This window comes from Myotis yumanensis, unplaced genomic scaffold, assembly GCF_028538775.1.
Source record: "Myotis yumanensis isolate MYYU_CA2020_CCGP unplaced genomic scaffold, mMyoYum1.0.hap1 SCAF_3, whole genome shotgun sequence".
NCBI classification, from domain to species: Eukaryota; Metazoa; Chordata; class Mammalia; order Chiroptera; family Vespertilionidae; genus Myotis; species Myotis yumanensis.
In genome coordinates, this window is record NW_027223754.1 from 182,514,403 (window position 1) to 182,534,517 (window position 20,115).

General features: G+C 33.4%; 1 protein-coding gene across 19 annotated transcripts in view; it reads left to right on the forward strand.

Moving 5' to 3' along the window:
- C2CD5 (C2 calcium dependent domain containing 5) overlaps positions 1 to 20,115 on the forward strand; it is a 92,223-nt gene that overhangs the window by 27,022 nt on the left and 45,086 nt on the right. For 8 of the 19 annotated variants that reach the window (XM_070410569.1, XM_070410571.1, XM_070410576.1 and 5 more), the window contains 2 exons: positions 2,345 to 2,430; positions 9,729 to 9,837. In XM_070410569.1, the coding sequence (XP_070266670.1) occupies positions 2,345 to 2,430; positions 9,729 to 9,837 (195 nt within the window). Of the gene's footprint in view, positions 1 to 2,344; positions 2,431 to 3,040; positions 3,074 to 9,728; positions 9,838 to 13,039; positions 13,106 to 20,115 lie in introns of all 19 variants that reach the window. The other 11 variants (XM_070410561.1, XM_070410560.1, XM_070410568.1 and 8 more) reach the window with 3 other exon arrangements.

Below are 20,115 nucleotides of genomic sequence, written 5' to 3' on the forward strand. Positions count from 1 at the left end.
TAAAATTTTAGAGGAGAAAGAAAAGTATTAACATCTTGAACCTGAACAGAAATAACTTCACATTTATTTATTTAAGATGAATAATGGCAACTGCTTAATGTGGTACTGTTTGATTTTTCAATTTAAATACTCATAGGGATATGTTTGTTTTTTTTAGTAACATTTGAAGAGCTGTACTTTACCACTTTAAATAAGTATTTCTATTTGAGGCAGCAAGTTTCTGGCTTTAAAAATTTGTTAGATGCAGTACATTTTAATCTTCCACATTCTTATGCAAAGAAGGCAGGTAATTTAAGTATTTTAAGGAAATCATCTAAAAGTTATTAGAATGGCATAAAATCTTACTTTAGTGATTTAAAAATTTTAAAGAATGCAAAGTTTGTAAAGGTTTTGTTAAGTTTTAGACTATGCCTTCTATTTATATTATGTTGGGTATATGTCTTGCTAATGACTTCATAAGCTTAGTGTAATTTGTGTATGCATTTTAAAATTCATTTTTACTGTTATGTTTTGGTTCATCATTGCTTTCCTTATCCTGCATTTTCTGATCATCTTCTGAACGTACATCTTTTTCTCTGCTGCTTTCCTCCACAGCACCTTACCCACAGAGTCAAGGGATTTTCCTGTATCCCAGCTCCCCCTCTCTCTCTTGTGGTTCCCTTCATCTTAAAAAGTCCTGTCTCCTCCTCTCGGAATCTAGCCTTTCCCCTCATCATTCTAGCCTTGTCAGCCCAGTTCTGAGGAAAAGTGTTTCTTTCAGTGACGAGCTGTTCCTGGCTGCTTCTGGTAGGATCACCTTAATGTCAGCTTTTTAATCCCTTTGTTTTGAATCATTTTTGATACTACAAAGAAGTAGTGGGTATTTATGCGGGATGTACTTCTTATTTTCTTATTGTTAGACAGATTTAAGTGATTAGAATTATCATGAGGACATGATTGAGGATCACTTGATAGATAATTGTGAATATTCTGCTTATATATTAAAACATATAATATTCTAAGGACACAGATAGACATATTTCCAATTATTAATAGGTTCTTATTACTAGAGTGTCTGTTTTACTTTCTTTCCCTTCATACCAACTCTGTTCACATTGGACCTGTACCATCATGTTGCTAAACCATATGGTTACATTAGTAAATTATTCTGTTTGAATCAGTTTAAGTCTCGTTTTGGTAATATTATTTCATTATCCTTTTTTTTTTTCCTGTCCATTGGTTTAATTTTCAAATTATTCTGCTGTATTTTTTTATATTTCATATACCTCTACAAACTTAGATTTTTTTTTATGGTTTTCAATATGCTTCATGTAAAGAGCTTAGTTTAATTTCTATGTTTAGTATTGTATAGTCTCTAAGAATCATGTTTAGGTTACTACAAGGACAATAAATTTCCTTTTTTTTAAAAAACAGAACAGAATGGGACTATACATATGCTAACCTTTGTTTCCTTATCCAAGAACAGCTAAAAATATAAAAGTCATTATAGTGACTATGACTATATGTTTCTTCAGTTTAAATGGTGGGATTGATGAACTAGTGACTCTAGTTTTAGAGAACTGGCTTCTCACCTGTCCCCTGCTTTCTATAATTCTTTTACCATAGTTGATCTTTTGGTATTATCAAAAGAATAAAATAAGGTAGGGAAAGAAGTTTATAATTAAGCCTTTAAAAATACATCTAAGAAATTGTGAAATATAATTCTTTCATGCATAACGACATACATTTGTGATGTGTCTATTACATGTTTGTGATTTTTAGTTTTTAAAAAAATTATGTTGATTTTTGCAAACGAGTGTGGAAAACTATGGATATTAATACTGTTTTGACATTAATGTTATGTTTAGGAATGGAATTTATCAGAAAACACATATGACTATATTTCAAAATTACCCTGAAATTCATGCTCTTTAGAGAATTTTGGAATATTTTAAGTAAGGACAATTAGTGCTTTCCTTTTTATACTTAATTTTAGACAAACATTTAACATTTCTCATATTTAGTATTCTAAAATTGTTAGCATAAGTAATTGGTATTATCATGATTATATTTTATTGGAAGATTGATTTACAAAATTGATTATTATGCAAAAATTCAATACCTTAATTTAATTTAAAAATAATTTTTAGAACAAATTAAGTCTAAAACTAGTTGTGATCAGTAGAACGTTGACATATTGCTTCTAAAATGAACTTGCTGAGTAAAATATGTGTTTACTTGCCTCAAATACTTTTAAATGTTTGGATCAAACAGATTTGACTCATGATATTTATGAAGATAAATGCAATTAATCTTTCTGCTTCTATAGTTGTTTTTTTGTTATTTATGTACTGATGTTCTGTAGGAATGGGAAGTGGTAGTGCTGGAAAAGAAGGGGGGCCATTTAAAGCTCTTTTAAGACAACAGACGCAGTCAGCATTGGAACAGAGGGTAAGATTCACTCAACATTCTTTATTTTTACACTGTTGATGTGATTGTATTATCAGTCTTCCATGTACTTATAACTTATTTCCATACTGCTTTTGGTCATGTATCTGTAATGTAATTTCAAAGTCTAAACTGTATTTAAGGTATCATAGTGATTTGTTTATGTATAATAACTTTTAATTTGGAATAATTGTATAACTATTTTTGTTTTATCCTTCAGTTTCTTACTAGAAATAGTCTATTTGCAAATATTCATTGAAGGTGAAATTATTTCTAATTTTACATTAAGATTATAATATATAAAAAGAAATAATAGATATTTTTCCTGAAAAAAAAGTTAGTTTTAAACATTAAAAGTATATTATTAGTATATTAATATTTTTATTTGCTGAGATTATATTTATTACTGGCCAATCTCTTTAGCATAAGAAATGCACAGATTTCATATTTCTATGGATTAACATAAATAATGTGGTTCAGTATTTGAGTAAATTTCTTTAAAATATTATAGGTTAACATTTTATTGAATATGTTAAATGGAAAAATGAGTAGTTAAGTTATTGGATGATTTTTCTCTTTTCATTTTTATTTTTTTATAAACTTCAATGCTAAGGGAGGATCGCCTCATAGGTTCTGTAGAAGGCGGGTATGTTCCTAAAACATGTGTGAGAGCCTATTTCTTGTATGGTAGTTTTTCTAGTTTTAATATTGATCATTTAAGTTTCATTTATGCTTTTAACACATGTTGCCAGCTTTTTTTCTTTTCGTAATGCAAAGTTTGTTTTTTTTATTTAATAGCACTATGAGGCTGTTTTTTTTTTTTCCTTTTTCCTACTTAACTAATACAGTGCATGATTTTATGTCCTGTCAGTTACTTTAAGGCACAGTTCCATAGCTCTCATTATGTCTGATTTACAGAATGTCTTTCACAGGTTCTATTTTACACTAGCATTTAAAAAAAAAGTTGCAATACAGCAAATACTTATAAAAGGATGCACTTTATAAAACAAAGGTGTGTTTTTCCCCCTAGAGGTTGGCCTTTTGAGAATACTTGTGTTTTTCAGATTCCATTATTATGAACAATACGATTTTTTTTTTTTTAGGCTTTCTTTGCTTGTGCTGAGAGTATCTGTGTATGCATTGTTTGCCTTTTAGACAGGCTGGAGAGAATAGACCTGTACTAAGCAGAGTGATGAGACTTTAGCTGTACCCGGTTTTTGGCTTTATACCCTACTAAGCAGCAATTGCCTTTCAGCTATTCTCACAGCTTGCAGGCACAAAAAGCCCATCTAAATATTCACATCATCCATTGAAAGCAAATCAAGATAAGGACTAAAAAGAGGGAGAAGAGGGCCAGAGTGAAGGTGTGTCCCCTTATCATTTTTTAGTGCAGAATGCTCTTACTTCCACCCCTCCCAGTTTTGTATTCTCTACAGAGTCCCTTTCACTAGGAATATGTCCTGTAATCTAATTATCATTCTAGAATTCACAGGAAGAGAAAAACTTGGGTTGCCTTGATGTTTGATATAATGAGATTTTGCCTGTATGTTGTACCCGTGACTTTACTCTCTGTACTAAGAATGTTTAAAAACATCTAGCATTATAAGAAAAATAATTCTAATCACTGAAAATGGTTTTGGATTTGGTTTTGATAAAATTTATGTTTACAAATATGCTTTTAAACATTCTTAAAATTTTGGACACATTAACACATTGGGCATACATTACTAGATAATCTTTATGGAATTAACAGCAGAGGTGTGGAGAACTTTAAATTTTCATTTATAATTTGGTAAAACCTGAGTTAGCAATATATTTACGTAACCTTAACCTTGCAGTATCAGTTACTTGAGTTTATGAGACCACCTCTCTACCCCGTATACAAAATAAATAGAAAGAGCATTATCATCTTTGACTTTCCTATTTTTTTATGGCTGCCAGTAGTGTGGCTTTATTTTGGGAAATATTTGTGCAGAAGTATGAAGAATTCTCTCCATATATGTTCAGATGTGCCTTAACTCTGCCAAGTTGAGCACTGAATCAAGTTGAACCTAGGCTAGTTGTATCATTTTTTAATATTCACTTTAAACACATTTATTTCTACCTCTTGCCACCCTTAATAAATTATATTGCTTTTTTTTACTTGAGGAAAAGAGAAACTTTGCTGAAAATCCTTTATTTAATGGATTATTCAAGTAGAGTTCTCAAAAATAAAAGTATTTTCCCCCTTTCACCTAAATATTAAAAAACCAGAGGCCTGGTGCATGAAATTCGTGCATGGTGCAATCCCTAGGCCTGGCCAGTAATCGAAGTGTGAACGTCTGGGTGGAAGGGCAGGTCCCAGCTGACCTCTGGGCCCTGGGCAGCACCTGGGTCCCCGAGCTCCCGTGCGCCCCCCTCAGCCTGAGTCATGGCGCCCGAGTCCCCATGTGGAGATGCAGTGAGCACGGCTGGATGCTGCGGGCCAGGGTGCAGCATGGGCCTCTGGGCTGCCCAGCGGCACCACACGGGAGCCAGGCGGGCAGTGTGCTCTCTCCCAGCCAGCCTCACAGACTGGCCCTGCGTGAACCCATGGAGAGACTGACCAGCCCCTGCAGTCCCGGTGGCTGCGGCCTGGCTCACCCGAATGAGGCTGCGTGGGTGTGGGGTGGGCTCCTCACGGGCGCCTGGCACCTCAGCGCGGGGGCTTCCCCATCACACGAGCCCTGGCGTCCCGGGGGAGGTAAGCAGGGAGAGTGAGAGCGAGCTCTTCAGACACCCCACATTCTCACCGCACCTCCATCCCAGTCACCCCCGCCCCAGGGTAGCTGGCGAGAGGTCGCAGCACTTCACTGATGCCTGCTATGTTCCACGCCACGCCCTGGTGGTCAGCGCACGTCATAGCTAGTGGTTGAACTCCTGGTCTCCCGGTTGAACGACTGCCCGAGGGGACAATTGGCATATTAGGCTTTTATTATATAAGATAAGTTGACAAGATCTTGGGAACAGGTGTCAAATTACTGGGAGATGAGAAATAGAACTAAAAGTTTTATTTAGATTTAGGTTTTGCCTATGAACTATTTGATGAAAGGCAAATAGATATATTTTTCAATATGACTTTTCTTTCACCTGTAAGAAAAATAAAATTACTCTGTCGATTCTGGGATGTTTATTTTTCTTCAGTAAAGAAACCTGGTTAACTTAGTTTGACCTAGTGTTTTTTAAATATATTTTACCATGGAATCTTTCATTTAAATATGTTTTAGTGAGGAACACATTTTGGGGAAACATTGATAAAGAGCAAACTTATTTGATAAATTATGACTTTTTTAGAAGTGGGGGTAAAATTATATAATAAATCATAGGAATCTGGCATGAAGTTTTATGTCTAGAAAGTTACTCTGGTCTCTTAGGATAATAAAAAGAACATATGATTTAAAAATAAGCTATTTAAACATCTAAGAAAAATCCTATTTAAATCTTAAAAGAGATACTCCCTTGTGTTCTCAAGATTTTTCAACTAGCCTGTCCTGAGTACATGCTATTAATAGATTTATGCTACATGCACTTGGCTTATGTCAAAACATCAACATATGAAGTCTTATCTAGGTCCCAAAGGGCAAGATGTTTTAAATATAAGGATTTTCCAGAGGAAACGTCTCCTATAGTCCCTGGAAGTTTCATCTGAGCAATGTAAGCAGTGTGTGCTTGGGCTGATCTTAAGGAAGCTGTCCTTGTGGACGAGAGAACCCATACATTCATCAGGTATAATAATAGACTAGAGATTAAAATCAACTCTTTAACTTAATGTTTTAACCAGAAATAATAAGAAGCCAGATGAGGTTTGTTGTTCAGTAAGAGTCTAGGCCAGTGGTTCTCATCCTTCCTAATGCCGCGCGACCTTTTAATACAGTTCCTCATGTTGTGGTGACCCCCAATCACAAAATTATTTTCGTTGCTACTTCATAACTAATTTTGCTACTGTTTTGAATCGTAATGTAAATATCTGATATGCAGGATGTATTTTCATTGTTACAAATTGAACATAATTAAAGCATAGTGATTAATCACAAAAACAATATGTAATTATATATGTGTTTTCCGATGGTCTTAGGACCCCTGTGAAAGGGTCGTTTGACCCCCAAAGCGGTCACGACCCACAGGTTGAGAACCGCTGCTCTAGGCCCTCTTGAGCTCAGTTTATTTTTTTTTTTTTTACCTAAAATGTGGAGATAATAGTACCTCTTTCTTAGGGTTTGGGAACAATTTTAAAGGACAGTTTTAGAATACTTTGCTCAGGGCTGGCACATTCTGAATACTTCATAGCTGCTGGTGATTGTGGTGGAGACGATAGGTGGTAAACCTCATAGCTACAGGTAGGCTGTAGACATGAGCAGTAGTTCTGAGGTTGAATAACTGCCATTTTCTATACTGTAGGTTAAAGTATGTGTGTTAAAGTAGTGGGTGTGCTGCATGCATGAACCGGGGACATGCAGCACAGAGGTGAAGTTGGCCTCTGCCTCTTTGGGCAGCTATTTCCCTACTTTTTCTGCTGTGACCCTCTGGATCAGCGGTTCTCAACCTGTGGGTCGTGACCCCTTTGGGGGTCGAACGACCCTTTCACAGGGGTCGCCTAAAACCATTGGAAAACACATATATAATTACATACTGTTTTTGTGATTAATCACTATGCTTTAAATTATGTTCAATTTGTAACAATGAAAATACATCCTGCATATCAGATATTTACATTACGATTCATAACAGTAGCAAAATTACAGTTATGAAGTAGCAATGAAAATAATTTTATGGTTGGGGGTCACCACAACATGAGGAGCTGTATTAAAGGGTCGAGGCATTAGGAAGGTTGAGAACCACTGCTCTAGATGTTTTTCCTCTTCATTTATCCCATCTTCGGAAATTTGGGTAGAAGAGTCAAAGAATCCGAAATAGGGAAAGCATTTAGGTTCATTTTTTCATACGTCAGGTCTTATATGGAGATTTTTAAAAAAATATATGTTTTTATTGATTTCAGAGAGGAAGAGAGAGAGAGAGAGAGAGAGAGAGAGAGAGAGAAACATCAATGATGTGAGAAAATCATTGATCAGCTGCCTCCATACCCCCGACCCCCTCCAGGGGATTGAGCCTGCAACTTGGGCATGTGCCCTTGACCAGAATCGAACTTGGGACCCTTCAGTCCGCAGGCCAACACTTTCCATTAAGCCAAACCGGCTAGGGTTGCAGAAGTTTTTAATATATGAATTTACCCAATTTATTTTTATGTTTTAGAAGGAAGTAGTACTTTCCATTTGCTTAAAAAACTTATTTTCAGTGTCTCTGGTCCAGAATATTTATAATATAGGATGTCCCAAAAAATGTATACATACTTTGAATAATTATTAATTCCAATGGGTTAAATTGGAAAAGAAAGAAACATCAATTGAGCTATCGAAAATATGTATGTGTATATATTTTTGGGACATCCTATATTTAAATGTAAAAAGTAAATTTAAAGGGCTTTTTTATATTATGCCTCAGTATTTTGAGGAAATTAAAAACTTGTGTTTTTAAAATTGAAAAAATTCTTTTTCTAAGATTTAGCTTATTAGGTAAAATACTCAAGTTTGTAGTAACACAAGCTTACCTGGACATTTTTTCACTTAAAATATATATTGAAAAAATTCAGGGGGCAATAAGAAGGCATTTTGACTAAATATTTTGTAATACATTTAAGTGAAACTCCCCTTCTGTCTTCTTCCTTGCCTTCCCTTTCCTCTGCTTTCATTTGAGCCAAACCTACCCACTTTCATTGTTTTTTTACTCTTCTTTACATAGCCTAGGCTTTCTTGCCCTTATTAATTTAAAGATTACTTATACATTCTAACTGAATTACCTTCTAATTATATATACATGCACATGCATATATACATACACACATATATATATGTATATGCATATATACATATACATATATACATTTATTCTGTACCTTCCTGGGTTACTGAGATGTACCAAACTGTTTGCCTTTTGCTGAATGACTCCAATTGCTATGCTTTGTTAAATTATGTTTTGGTGCATTTGTATTCTCCATCTTTTACGTTTGTATTCTTCAGTCAGTGTTCTTGCTGCTTTTAATGTACCTGCTTCTAGTAGTATTCTGTATCTCTTTATCTTCCAGCTTTTATTTGCTGCATTTAATCTACTGTGGTCTGGGAAAAGGATACTGAGATTTTAGAATATGTCCCTAAAGTTATATCTTTAAAATTATTATGTGCCATACTGTGAATATGATCAGTGGGGATTTCTTATGAATAAAGCACATAAACTTTAGTACTTGGAACTGTAACAGTTCTTTTTACTGTTGAGAGCCCTGTTTTGCTTATTTTCCAGTTCTCAGTTAGGTTCTGAATAGCTGAGGCTACTCGTAAGTGATTTCTGGTTAAGTGAGCTATATTAATCTTGGAGCAAGACAAGTCAGATATTTAGTTCCCTGACTCAAATGCAACTTGAATAATGTGATAGACCTTTATATTTGGGCAGCTACAGGGGCTCCCTTTTCTTCCTGGGTACTATTTCAATGACTTTCCTTTCTCTACTGTTTTCTCCTCTCACATGCTTCTCTTTGTCTCTAAATTGATGAGATTGATGTCCTTGAGAGAGAAAGGAAGAATATAGCTTCAAAAAACGTGTGGAATTGTATTGCTTCCCTTGCTGTCATCACTTACCTCTCTCCTTTCCTTAAAATACATTTATGAGCTTACATTTTCTCCTGCTGCCCTGGTCTTGATAAAGTAAATAATCACACAGCAATTCTCTACACACCTCAACTTGAAATTTTCCCTGTCTTCACTGTTCTATGTATTTCTTAACCCACACGGCTCATCCCCTTCCTACATCTCCCTCAGTCCCACATTCTTGTAGATCTCTAGCTCCAAGGCCTTCCGAGTCTTACCAGTGGCCTGGACTTGGGGAAAAGCATTAAAGTGAGGGGGAGTCAGTCCCAATAAGATGTAGGTATGGGGTAGAGGGGAATCTCCTCATCTCAATTCGAAGTCCTGTCAGAGTAGGAGATTGAGAGGAAGGAACTCCAAGAACGTTTTTCTTACTGGGAATTGATGAAAAGAGTGCTTGGGTTCTGCATATATGAGAAAGTGGATTAAAAACTCTAAACATCCAAGGAAACTTACATACAAAGCATGTGTAATGTATAATTGGTAACCTTTGTTAAGGGATGGAATTTATTTCCTTATGACAGCTTTTTAACAAGCAAATTTTTTGTACTTTGCACACACAGTTATATTTTTTCCTCTTGTTTCTACTAGGAATTTCCATTTTTTACCTTGACGGCATTCCCTCCTGGATTTCTTGTGCATGTTGGGGGTGTTGTTAGTGCACGCTCTGTGAAGCTTTTGGATCGTATCCACAATCCTGGTACGTTCTTTAAAAGTTTGTTTTTTGATGTTTTATTTATTTAGACTATGATTATTAAAGTTGATTTTTATAATGCTGTTTTTAAGCCAAATTTATCTGCATGAGAAATGAAAAAGAGTATAAACTGACACATGTAGCTTTAAAATATTTTCACTGACCTTAATTAAAAATACACTTAAGAAGAAGTATAATTTAGTTACGTTTTTATACAAAATAAAAATACAAATCTTGATTCACTTTTGGCCAAGGGAATCATTAAGTATCTTTTGAGTTCTCTATTTTCTTTGAGCCAGGCAGATACAGTTGACCCATTGCGACCATTAAATTAAGGCGTTAGTTCTTTTGATTGGCAATAACTCTTTTTTTTATATTTTCTGGCAATAACCCTTTATAGATTATTTGAGTTATTTCCTTATTCCTAAAAGAAGTATTCTTTTAAAATGTAATTGTAAACCTGTGTAGAATACCTAAGAATTTAAAAACAAAACTGTCTGATTCCTTGGATTCTTTTGGGTAGCTATTTGTTCTGTATAACCGAACAAGTAAGAATGAAAGCTCACTTCTTTAAGACATGGGCCATCATTATAAAAGAAGAAAAGCATTAAAGTCCCCGTAATTTCAGGCCCTTGGGTTAAAAATGGTTTGGTGATTTTTTTAAATCTAAAATAAGCACGACAAATGTGGTAGGAACTTTTCATACGGAATGTGTTCTTACATCTTTCTGACAAGATGCCCAATCACTTGCCCAAGGCATTTATTATCTTAATGTCATACTTTAAACCTGAAGTCATACTAATATTCTTATTTGGCATATATACATATATACTTTTGAAAAAATTTAAATTGTGACTTCTAATGACCTCCTCCTGAGGCCTGTACTGACAATTATAAAAAGAGTGAAATGCTTTGAAATTATTAATGCCAAACATTGCAGATAACGATTTTGAGGATACATAAAATTACTATTCTTTTAAATTAAATACAGTAATCTGTGCCCTGTGGTCTGATGTCATTTATTTTGAATTACTAATTACAGAGAAACAATGGAATTTTTAGACTCTGAACAAGATTTCAGAGAAGCAATACTAGCTGGGATTATTTATAAAAACTCTAAAGCTGAGTGAATACATATTTTAAGCATCAGTCTTCTTTTTTCCTATGATTTATTATTTTCCCCCCTGTTTCTTATTTTTCTGGTCAATTTAAGAACTTATTCCCCCTCATATAGTATTTGTATTTCTGCAGTAATTAAAGGCAAATTTAGACTGATGCCGGTTTAATGAATTGAGACCTTGAGGATATGCAAAGTTTATATTTTTGTGTTTAAGAACTTGGATTATTTGGAAAGTGCAAGGAAATACTGGGTTTAGATACATGACACTAACTATATGACCAAGGCTAGTTGCCTGTGTTTCTGTGGGCCACTGACTCAAATATTTTGTTAGATTGCATACACTTATATAATAACTTCAAAAATGATATTAGGAATATATTCAATTATTGGTAATGTCTTTTTTTTTTTTTTTTTTTAAAATATATTTTATTGATTTTTCACAGAGAGGAAGGGAGAGAGATAGAGAGTTAGAAACATCGATGAGAGAGAAACATCGACCAGCTGCCTCCTGCACATCTCCTACTGGGGATGTGCCCGCAACCCAGGTACATGCCCTTGACCGGAATCGAACCCGGGACCTTTCAGTCCGAAGGCCGACGCTCTATCCACTGAGCCAAACCGGTTTCGGCGTCTTTTTATTTACATTTAAAAAAATATTTCTTTATTTTTAATCCTCACCCAAGGATATTTTTTTCCAGTGATTTTTAGAGAGAGTGGAAGAGAGAGGGAAAGACAGAATTATCGATGTAGAGAAACACATCGATTGGTTGCCTCCTGCATGAACCCCAACCAGGGCCTGGCCGGGGGAGAAGTGTGCAACCAAAGTACATGCCCTTGACCAGAATTGAACTGAGACCCTTCAGTCCTCAGGCTGACACTCTATCCACTGAGTCAAACCGGCTAGGGCTTATTTACATTTTTATTGTTGCTTCCATGTACTCTGAGTAAGTAGTATGCGAGTCTGGGAGAACAAATGAAGGTTATTTAAATAAGTTTAAGTAGAGCGCTATATTTAAAATCATATTATTTTGTACAAAAAACTGCATTGTGGGATCTGTTGTACTTGTCAGTATATTCTAGCTGTGCAAGAAATGTAAGAATCCGGGCCCAGAGAAGAAAATAGGAACCCTTATTAAGAACACATTTTGTATACTGTAATTACTAGCTCATTCATTCTTTGCCTTTCCTTTCTTTTCAGAGTAGTTTTTCAATTCACATGTACAAATTCTTAGTTAATAATGGGCTATTTCCCAAATGATTATGGACATAAACATATAAATGCTTTAATGGTATATAAGTTATATTTTAAGTTTGTTTTATCTTCAGTTAAATACAAATCAGTTGTATATTCTAAAGGTTCCAGTGTTAATTTGATATAGATATCACATTCTTTTGACAGCTTAATACATCTTTTACACTTTAAAAAGAAACATTTTCTTAAGAACATTTTCTTAATCTTCAGGCCATTAAATAATTATTTATAAAAACATGTCAATTTGTTGAAAATAGCTGAATGTGAAAACAAAACAAAACTCTAGATTAGCATCTTCCATAATGATGTATTAATTTTATGACACTGAGTTCATCTGCAGAACTTAGGGTGAATTGAGATACATGTGCTAATGTTAAAAGTGCTGTATTTGCACTCTCAAATGAATGCTGCAGCAATTTTTTTTTGACTAGTGAGTATGGGAAATTTGCATTTTAAACTGAGTGTAGAAGAAAAAAATCTTATTTTAAAACCACTACCACCTGCTAATTCTATGGATTATTATTTTGGAGTTATTTCTTTTGAACTTTCTCCTTTGTTAAGTACTTAGCAAACCAGGTCATATAATAAAGGAACAAATGGGGTGGTTTTAAAAATCAAGGTAATTATCTTAAATAATTAAACTTTAGTTAATGTTAGATTATGATAGCATGCTCCTTCTTCTTTTTCTATTTCAACTTCTTATTAACTCTGCTGTCTGTGTCTTTCCAGTTCCTGTCGAGTGGTGTTGTCAATTGTGTTCTTGTTTATAGTTTGTTTTCCCCCCCCTACTATTCTGCACCTAAAACTGATCTTCTAATTTGCTGTTTTGAACTCAGCCTTTGTCGGAATTATGGGTAACACAAGATCTTACAAACTGCTAGACTGGAATAGTTTCAATTCAGGTATTTTAATGGTCATTCAGTACTACATACGCTGACAAAAATTATGGCAGCTCAGTGAAGTTTTTAGAAATGTTCTAGATTAAATAGGTTTCATATCAATTCAGTTATATAGATATATTCTTCAGTACATATATTCTGACTCTTCTAATTTCCATTGAAATGCAAATATAAAAATGTGTGAACTAAAATGAATTAACTAAAACCATAGAAACACCATAAATTATGAATGACTTCTGTTAGGTGACTGACCTTCAGAATAATAATTTTAAAATATGTTATATTTTGGACATTTTTTTCATATCAGGTAAATGACACAAGAATTAACTTTATGATTAAGGAAATATTAAATATAAGTATTAAATGACTAGCTTGATAATCTTAAAGTATATTTAAACTTCAATCTAGATTTGAATATAATGTACTTCGTGTTCTATAAATATGATAATAATGTAACTTAGCATTTTTATTTATAATTCTAAAAGTGTTCCAAAATTTGGTAAGAGCAGATTTTGGGGAGATTAACAACTTGCATAAGCTTTCCTCATTCCCCTTCTACATGAGAATATACACGTTCTTTTTAATTACTTTTACATACAGATATTGTTTGTAGCTTTTAAAGAAACTAAACTAAGATAACTTTACAGCTGATGATGTGGTTTAAAGTCAAAGTCAGTTAATTTTTCTTTCTTTTCTTTTTAAAAATTAAATTTATTGGGGTGACATCGGTTATAGGACATGGTCTGTATATTGCACTGCACTACCCAAAGTCAAACCATCCTCTGACCCATATATTAGGCCTCCTCCACTCCCAACTCCTACCCCTTCCCTCTGGCAACCACCACACTGTTGTCTGTGTCCACAAGTTTCAGTTTTATATCCCACATATGAGTGAAATCATATGGTTCTTAACTTCTTTTGAGTTTCTTATTTTACTTAGAATAATGTTTTCGATTTTCCTTTTTGATAAAAGAATATTCTTTTAATAATACAGATATCTTAATTTTGATGTCATTTACATGTTAGAATTAAACAGTAGAATCATCTTGATTCAGTATCAGAAGCTGTTATTTTGCCTAAAGAATCTTTTCAGTTCTTTGTGTCAGAAAAAACAAAAACAAAAATCCAGAAGCTCACTTTTTTAGATAATATCCTATAATCTTTTCAATATTGTAAACTTTCTTTGTTCTTAGGGGCCAGGATTTAAGTTCTGATGTAAGTAATGCATGTTTGACTATGAAGTAACTCATGTTCATCATGCAGATTTACCTAAATTCAGTCTAGTAAACAATCTGATCAGGTCCAACCTTTGCAGATTTAGACTGACATCACTTGGTAAATCTTTAGGGGAATTATCTCTATTGGCTATCCAAGTTTTGGCCAGCATGTTCTCACATTGATTAGAATGAAAATAATCATTTTTATTGTAATGCTGTATACTTAGTTTTTAGTAAGGAATTAAAAATACCCTGTTTGATTCCTTTAATAAATAAGAATATATATTTAAAACATTAGGGAGATTAGTATAGTGGGAAGAAAAAAAGCTTATTATATAGAAAAAGGACATGGAGAGCAGATTAATAATTTAAAGAGTTGAAACCTCGTCAGGGCAGAGATGTTGAGGGTGAGATGTGTGTGTTAGATGATAGAACAGTCCTGAAAAGCGGAAAGGGCAAAAGATAAGTCCTATAGACATAATAAAGACTTTGTCCCATGTAAGCAAAATTACAGAATTTGGCAAGGAGAAACATGGTTGAGGAAGCAGTATATCTTGCCATCATTTAAAAATAAAGTCCAGTCATAAGTGTATGGGGAAAAAAGATGGGTATAAGTTATAGACTATTAAAAGAACATAAAAGATGACTGTCAGTTTAATGTTCTCATAGTTGTATGCTTTTGACTGAGGTATTAGAATCATTATGGTAACAGTTGGTGCATATTCAGACATCAGGCTGATTTTGACATTAGTTTAGGAAAAATAACTTGACATTTCTGAAAAAAAAAGTGATATATTTTGGTAAATATATTAACATTATTTATGTTTTCTTTTCTGTAATTAGGGAATATTGCTGTCCCATATTACTATATGAATCAAGAACTGACCAAGTCAGTGAGAAAACTACTTGATGTAGTTTCTACTAATGCTAAAAATTGTCCATCCATACTGTGTATTCTCTGGATTCTCTGATACCATGTATTATATGATATATCATCAATTTAATAATAGCCCACTTATCAATTATTAGACATTCTTATTTCACAAACATTAAAATGTAGAATGGTATAAGAAAACATTTTATGTTATACAATAACATTTCATGAAATATGATATATCATGCAAGCATTTACTATAATTTATTTTGTGCCATGCAGTTTGTTAGATAGTAAGTGTGCAAAGATGCCAGGGCCTGAGAAATATGTAAGTCGTTTACTGTGTGGTCTGATGTGATACAAGATATAGTGTTAGAGAGGAAGGCATGATTAACTCTATGTGGCAAGGAAGTTTGTAGAAGTAATTCTTTTTTTTTTTTTTAAATATATTTTATTGATTTTTTACAGAGAGGAAGGGACAAGGATAGAGAGTTAGAAACATCGATGAGAGAGAAACATCGATCAGCTGCCTCCTGCACATCTCCTACTGGGATGTGCCCGCAACCCAGGTACATGCCCTTGACCGGAATCGAACCTGGGACCCTTCAGTCTGCAGGCCGACGCTCTATCCACTGAGCCAAACCGGTTTCAGCAGAAGTAATTCTTGAGCTCAGATTTTAAAGGATATATAGGCAATTCATGTATATTTATATTTTAGACAGTGTTTTTGGAGCTATGTTAATGTACATTCTTTGAATGTAGTGCTGAAACTTTCAGCATTTGCAAAGTAATATCCTAGCCAGTACTCATTGGATGTTACTTCATTCTTTTTTTTTTTTTTTTTTTAAATATATTTTATTGATTTTTTTACAGAGAGGAAGGGAGAGAGATAGATAGTTAGAAACATCGATGGGAGAGAAACATCGATCAGCTGCCTCCTGCACATCTCCCACTGGGGATGTGCCCGCAACCCAGGTACATGCCCTTGACCGGAATCGAACCTGGGACCCCCTAGTCCGCAGGCCGACGCTCTATCCACTGAGCCAAACCGGTTTCGGCATTGTTACTTCATTCTTAAGTTTTCCCATTGAGTACAAAATGTCTTTGTTAGTTTAGCTCCCCCTCCCCATTCTCCTTTTGCCTGATTTGCTATCTTAGTTTGTGTTAACTACAGTGATAGAAAATATTTTATAGAGCAGGAAGAAGGAACTCAGTATCTGAGAATTTATTTTATAAATATTATTTTTTATTATCTTGCTTTTTATGTTTTTGGCCTGGTACCAGATTATGTTTAAGGAAATATTTATAGAATATACATATCAGTCTGAGCGCCCAAAATTTTTTTTAAAAATAATTTTAAAGAAAAGCCTTTATTTAGTGGATATTCATGGAGTGTCTGCCATATCTTAAGCACAGTGTTGGAGATTGGGAAAACCATTCTTCAGCCAGGCAGAGATCCTATTTGCACATCTAGTCTAGGTTACTTTTTATACTGTTTTGCTGTGTGTGTGTGTGTGTGTGTGTATTAGTTAAATGGAGATAGGCTTTCTTGGAACTTGAATTCTACTGATGATCTCAGCAATTATTCTTTTTACTACATTGAGAGGGAGGTACACATAAGGAAATGTGCAAACTAAGTAGTGAAGCAATTTTTAGGTTTTAGTATTTTAATAAGGTTTTGAGGAAATAGATATGTACAGGTTGGGGCAAAAGTAGGCTTATAGTTATTTGTATGGAAAATAATACAATAATTAATAGATAACACAAGAATAAATGGTGTTTTGCATTCTCACAACTGTAAACCTACTTTTGCTCTACCCTGTAGAATTCAAGAAGGCGTAAATATAGCATGTATGCTATGTGAACTTTTCTTCATATATAAGGTAACATATAAATGTATATATAATTTTCTCTTTATATAAAGTAAACTATATTCATTACTATCCACTTTTTTTACTGTCTATAAAAATTACATATATAATCTTAATTGTGAAATTTCACTCTATATGTATAATAGTGCAATTGGATATTCATTACATTATTATAATGTAACATGTAAATGTAATATATAATTTTTTCTTTCTATATATACTGTAACTGGTCTTTATACATGAAGAGTTTAAATTCAAAATTAGGGAGAAGTTTACGTATAACTTTTTTTTCACAAATAGTAAAGAACTCCAGTTTAGTCTAACATGGATTATATCTCAGCTACCTCCTAACATCCCAAATTCCTGCATCGTGATGTTTGAATTTGTACATCATTCCCTGTATAATAAGACTCTTCCTGGTCTGGTTCTGAATCCCCACCCAATTTGGGGTTGTTATATTCCCTTGAACCTAAACTCTGTACTTTCTATTTCATTAGGGAAAATATATCTTCTTCAAAGTTTGTTGTGGGTTAGAATAATTCTTTCAGGTATTTGAGAATATAGCGTTTTATGCTTCCAATAACAAGATAGAATATAATTGTATTACAAACTTTTGATTTTACCTAACAGTTTATCTCCGCTTGTTCATTTAAAAAGTAGGTTGAATAATATTTTCTTTATTCTTTCAACTAGATTCTGAAGGACAGAGTTTTTCCTCTTCCAGGGCTATGTAAAAATAGAGCTAAGTTTAACATTTCAGATAGTCAGTGATTCTTAATTGCAAGTGTGTGATTGCCTAAAAGCTCAAAGGGATTGAGTTTTACAAAGGCATGTTGCATTGAGTTGTTTACTTTTTTTCTTTCTGAGATGTAAACTATTACTGTTATTTTAGGAACCTTTACCAGTTTCACCTGCACTTCAGAAACAAGATAGAATGCTAAAAAGATGGCAAGATATCCAGCTATGGCTATGCTCTAGAAAAGTAATAGCAGCAAAAAGAATTCATTATGCTGTCAACCCAAGTGTGCAGACATTACTTTTAAAAGAGGTATCAGTGAGATACTATTCTAGAGCTCAGTTCATGCCTACAATTAAAAGAATATATTAAAAATATGAAATGAGTGATATTACCTATGAAATTTTGACTCATAGAAGAAAAACATAAAATAGTATAAAACATAATTTGTATAATAAATATATGTTATTACCTCCTAAAATGGTATCTTTATAATTATAAATAAATCTACATAGATTATTGGGAGGTGCATGGTATTTCAAGTGAAGGTATGTTTTTCCTAACATCTTTGAAATGTTATCAATTGTGACCCTCACATCTCAGCTGTATATCCTCCAAGTGACTAAATTGTATTCAGTTTTATGTATGGCATGTGTGGTTGCCATAAAATTTTATTGATTTTTTTTTGCATGTGCCCTGACCAGGAATTGATCTGTGACCTCCTGGTTCATGGGTCGACAGTCAACCACTGAACCACACTGGCCGGGCACCATACATTTTTAAGCCAGATTCTTGGTTTTGCCATTTTTATAAGTATGGGAAATCCTACAGTTTTTGCCTTATGTAGGATGAATAAAACAATTTAAATTCACTAGTGTGTTTCCTATAAGAATGTTAGTTAGCAGTTTTTAAGCATTTAAGATTCTATTGTAGCAGTTAAAAACTATATTTCTGAATTATCAGTTGTATTACGTTAAACTGGATTATAATTAATACTTCAAGATTCTCTGGCTTATCTGGCATAAGTATGAGAGAGGTATTGAAGATAAATTTAATTTATCTTTAATATTAAATAAATAATTAACCTTCATTTTATTTTAATTAAACAACCCCTAAATTTAATAGCCAAAAAATTCATCCTTTGGCTTTCTGCTTACAGTTGTAGATAATTATTGTTAATCAAATTACTAGTTTGTGATGAAGTGCTCCCTACTTACTGTATGCTTGCCTTGCTTTCACCTAGAATCTAGGGCCATTACTTTCTGTAACCATTTCAGTGAGCTGCCATAGTTTTCGGTCTGTACTGTCACCTGATCCAAGCATGCGCCCAAAATATCCACTGTTTCTGGCTCCTGTCTGCTGAATCTGCTTTGCAAAATCTTTCGTTCTCTGAGCTTTTGCTTTAGCCAAAAACCAAATTTAAGAAATTGTTTTGAGTGTGGACATATGCCATTTGCTTCTTTAGCTCCATGTTATGTAACTTGTTAGCTTTTATTAAACTTGTAAATAATTACAACAGTGGCATCCCCATGTGCAACTGCGTGGCTCGTGTGTCAAAATAAAGGCTGCTTGTGAACTTGTCAGAAGAATATGAATGCTCCACTTGTGCTGCATTCAGCTTTTTATTTATTTTTTATTTTTTTAAATCAGCCACCTATTCTTTCATAGTGTTTGGTTTAATTATCTGATTATTTTATGTGTTATACCAAGGTAAGTTTGATGTAATAAACTTTGTATTCTATGTGATTACATGTATCTCATAGTAATTATTATTACATACTTTTCTATTTAGACATGCTAGTCATTTCTAAATAAATATATTTTTAACATAAACTAAGAGGCTCCCTCGATTTTTCATTAATTTGAAAAAGTGTTATGTATTACTTCTTGTAAAATTCATTCTTAAAATAGAAAAGCTACCATGTATTACTTGTGGCAAAAATGTAGGCACACCTAATGTGAGAAAATATATTTTTATAAAACCATAGTATATAATTATTTGTCTTAGCAAAAAATAGTTTAAACTTACAGAAAGATATAAGAAGTAAACAGCAGGCCCTACTAGTGCATTTAGGAAAAGTTAGACTTTTTATTTTACACAGTTTTTTACAAAAATAATTATTTTCTAAACAGAAATATTTCTATTATTATTTATGGTATCTATTTTCAAAGAATAAATAATTTGATAGATTAAGTAACTATGTTCTAAAAATTCCCTGTTAGGAAAGGATGATATTAAATAGATGTTTTTTTATACTTGTCTTAAAAGAAAAAGAGTATGGATTTGAAAGTGTATTTGTGCTGTTAATGTCTGC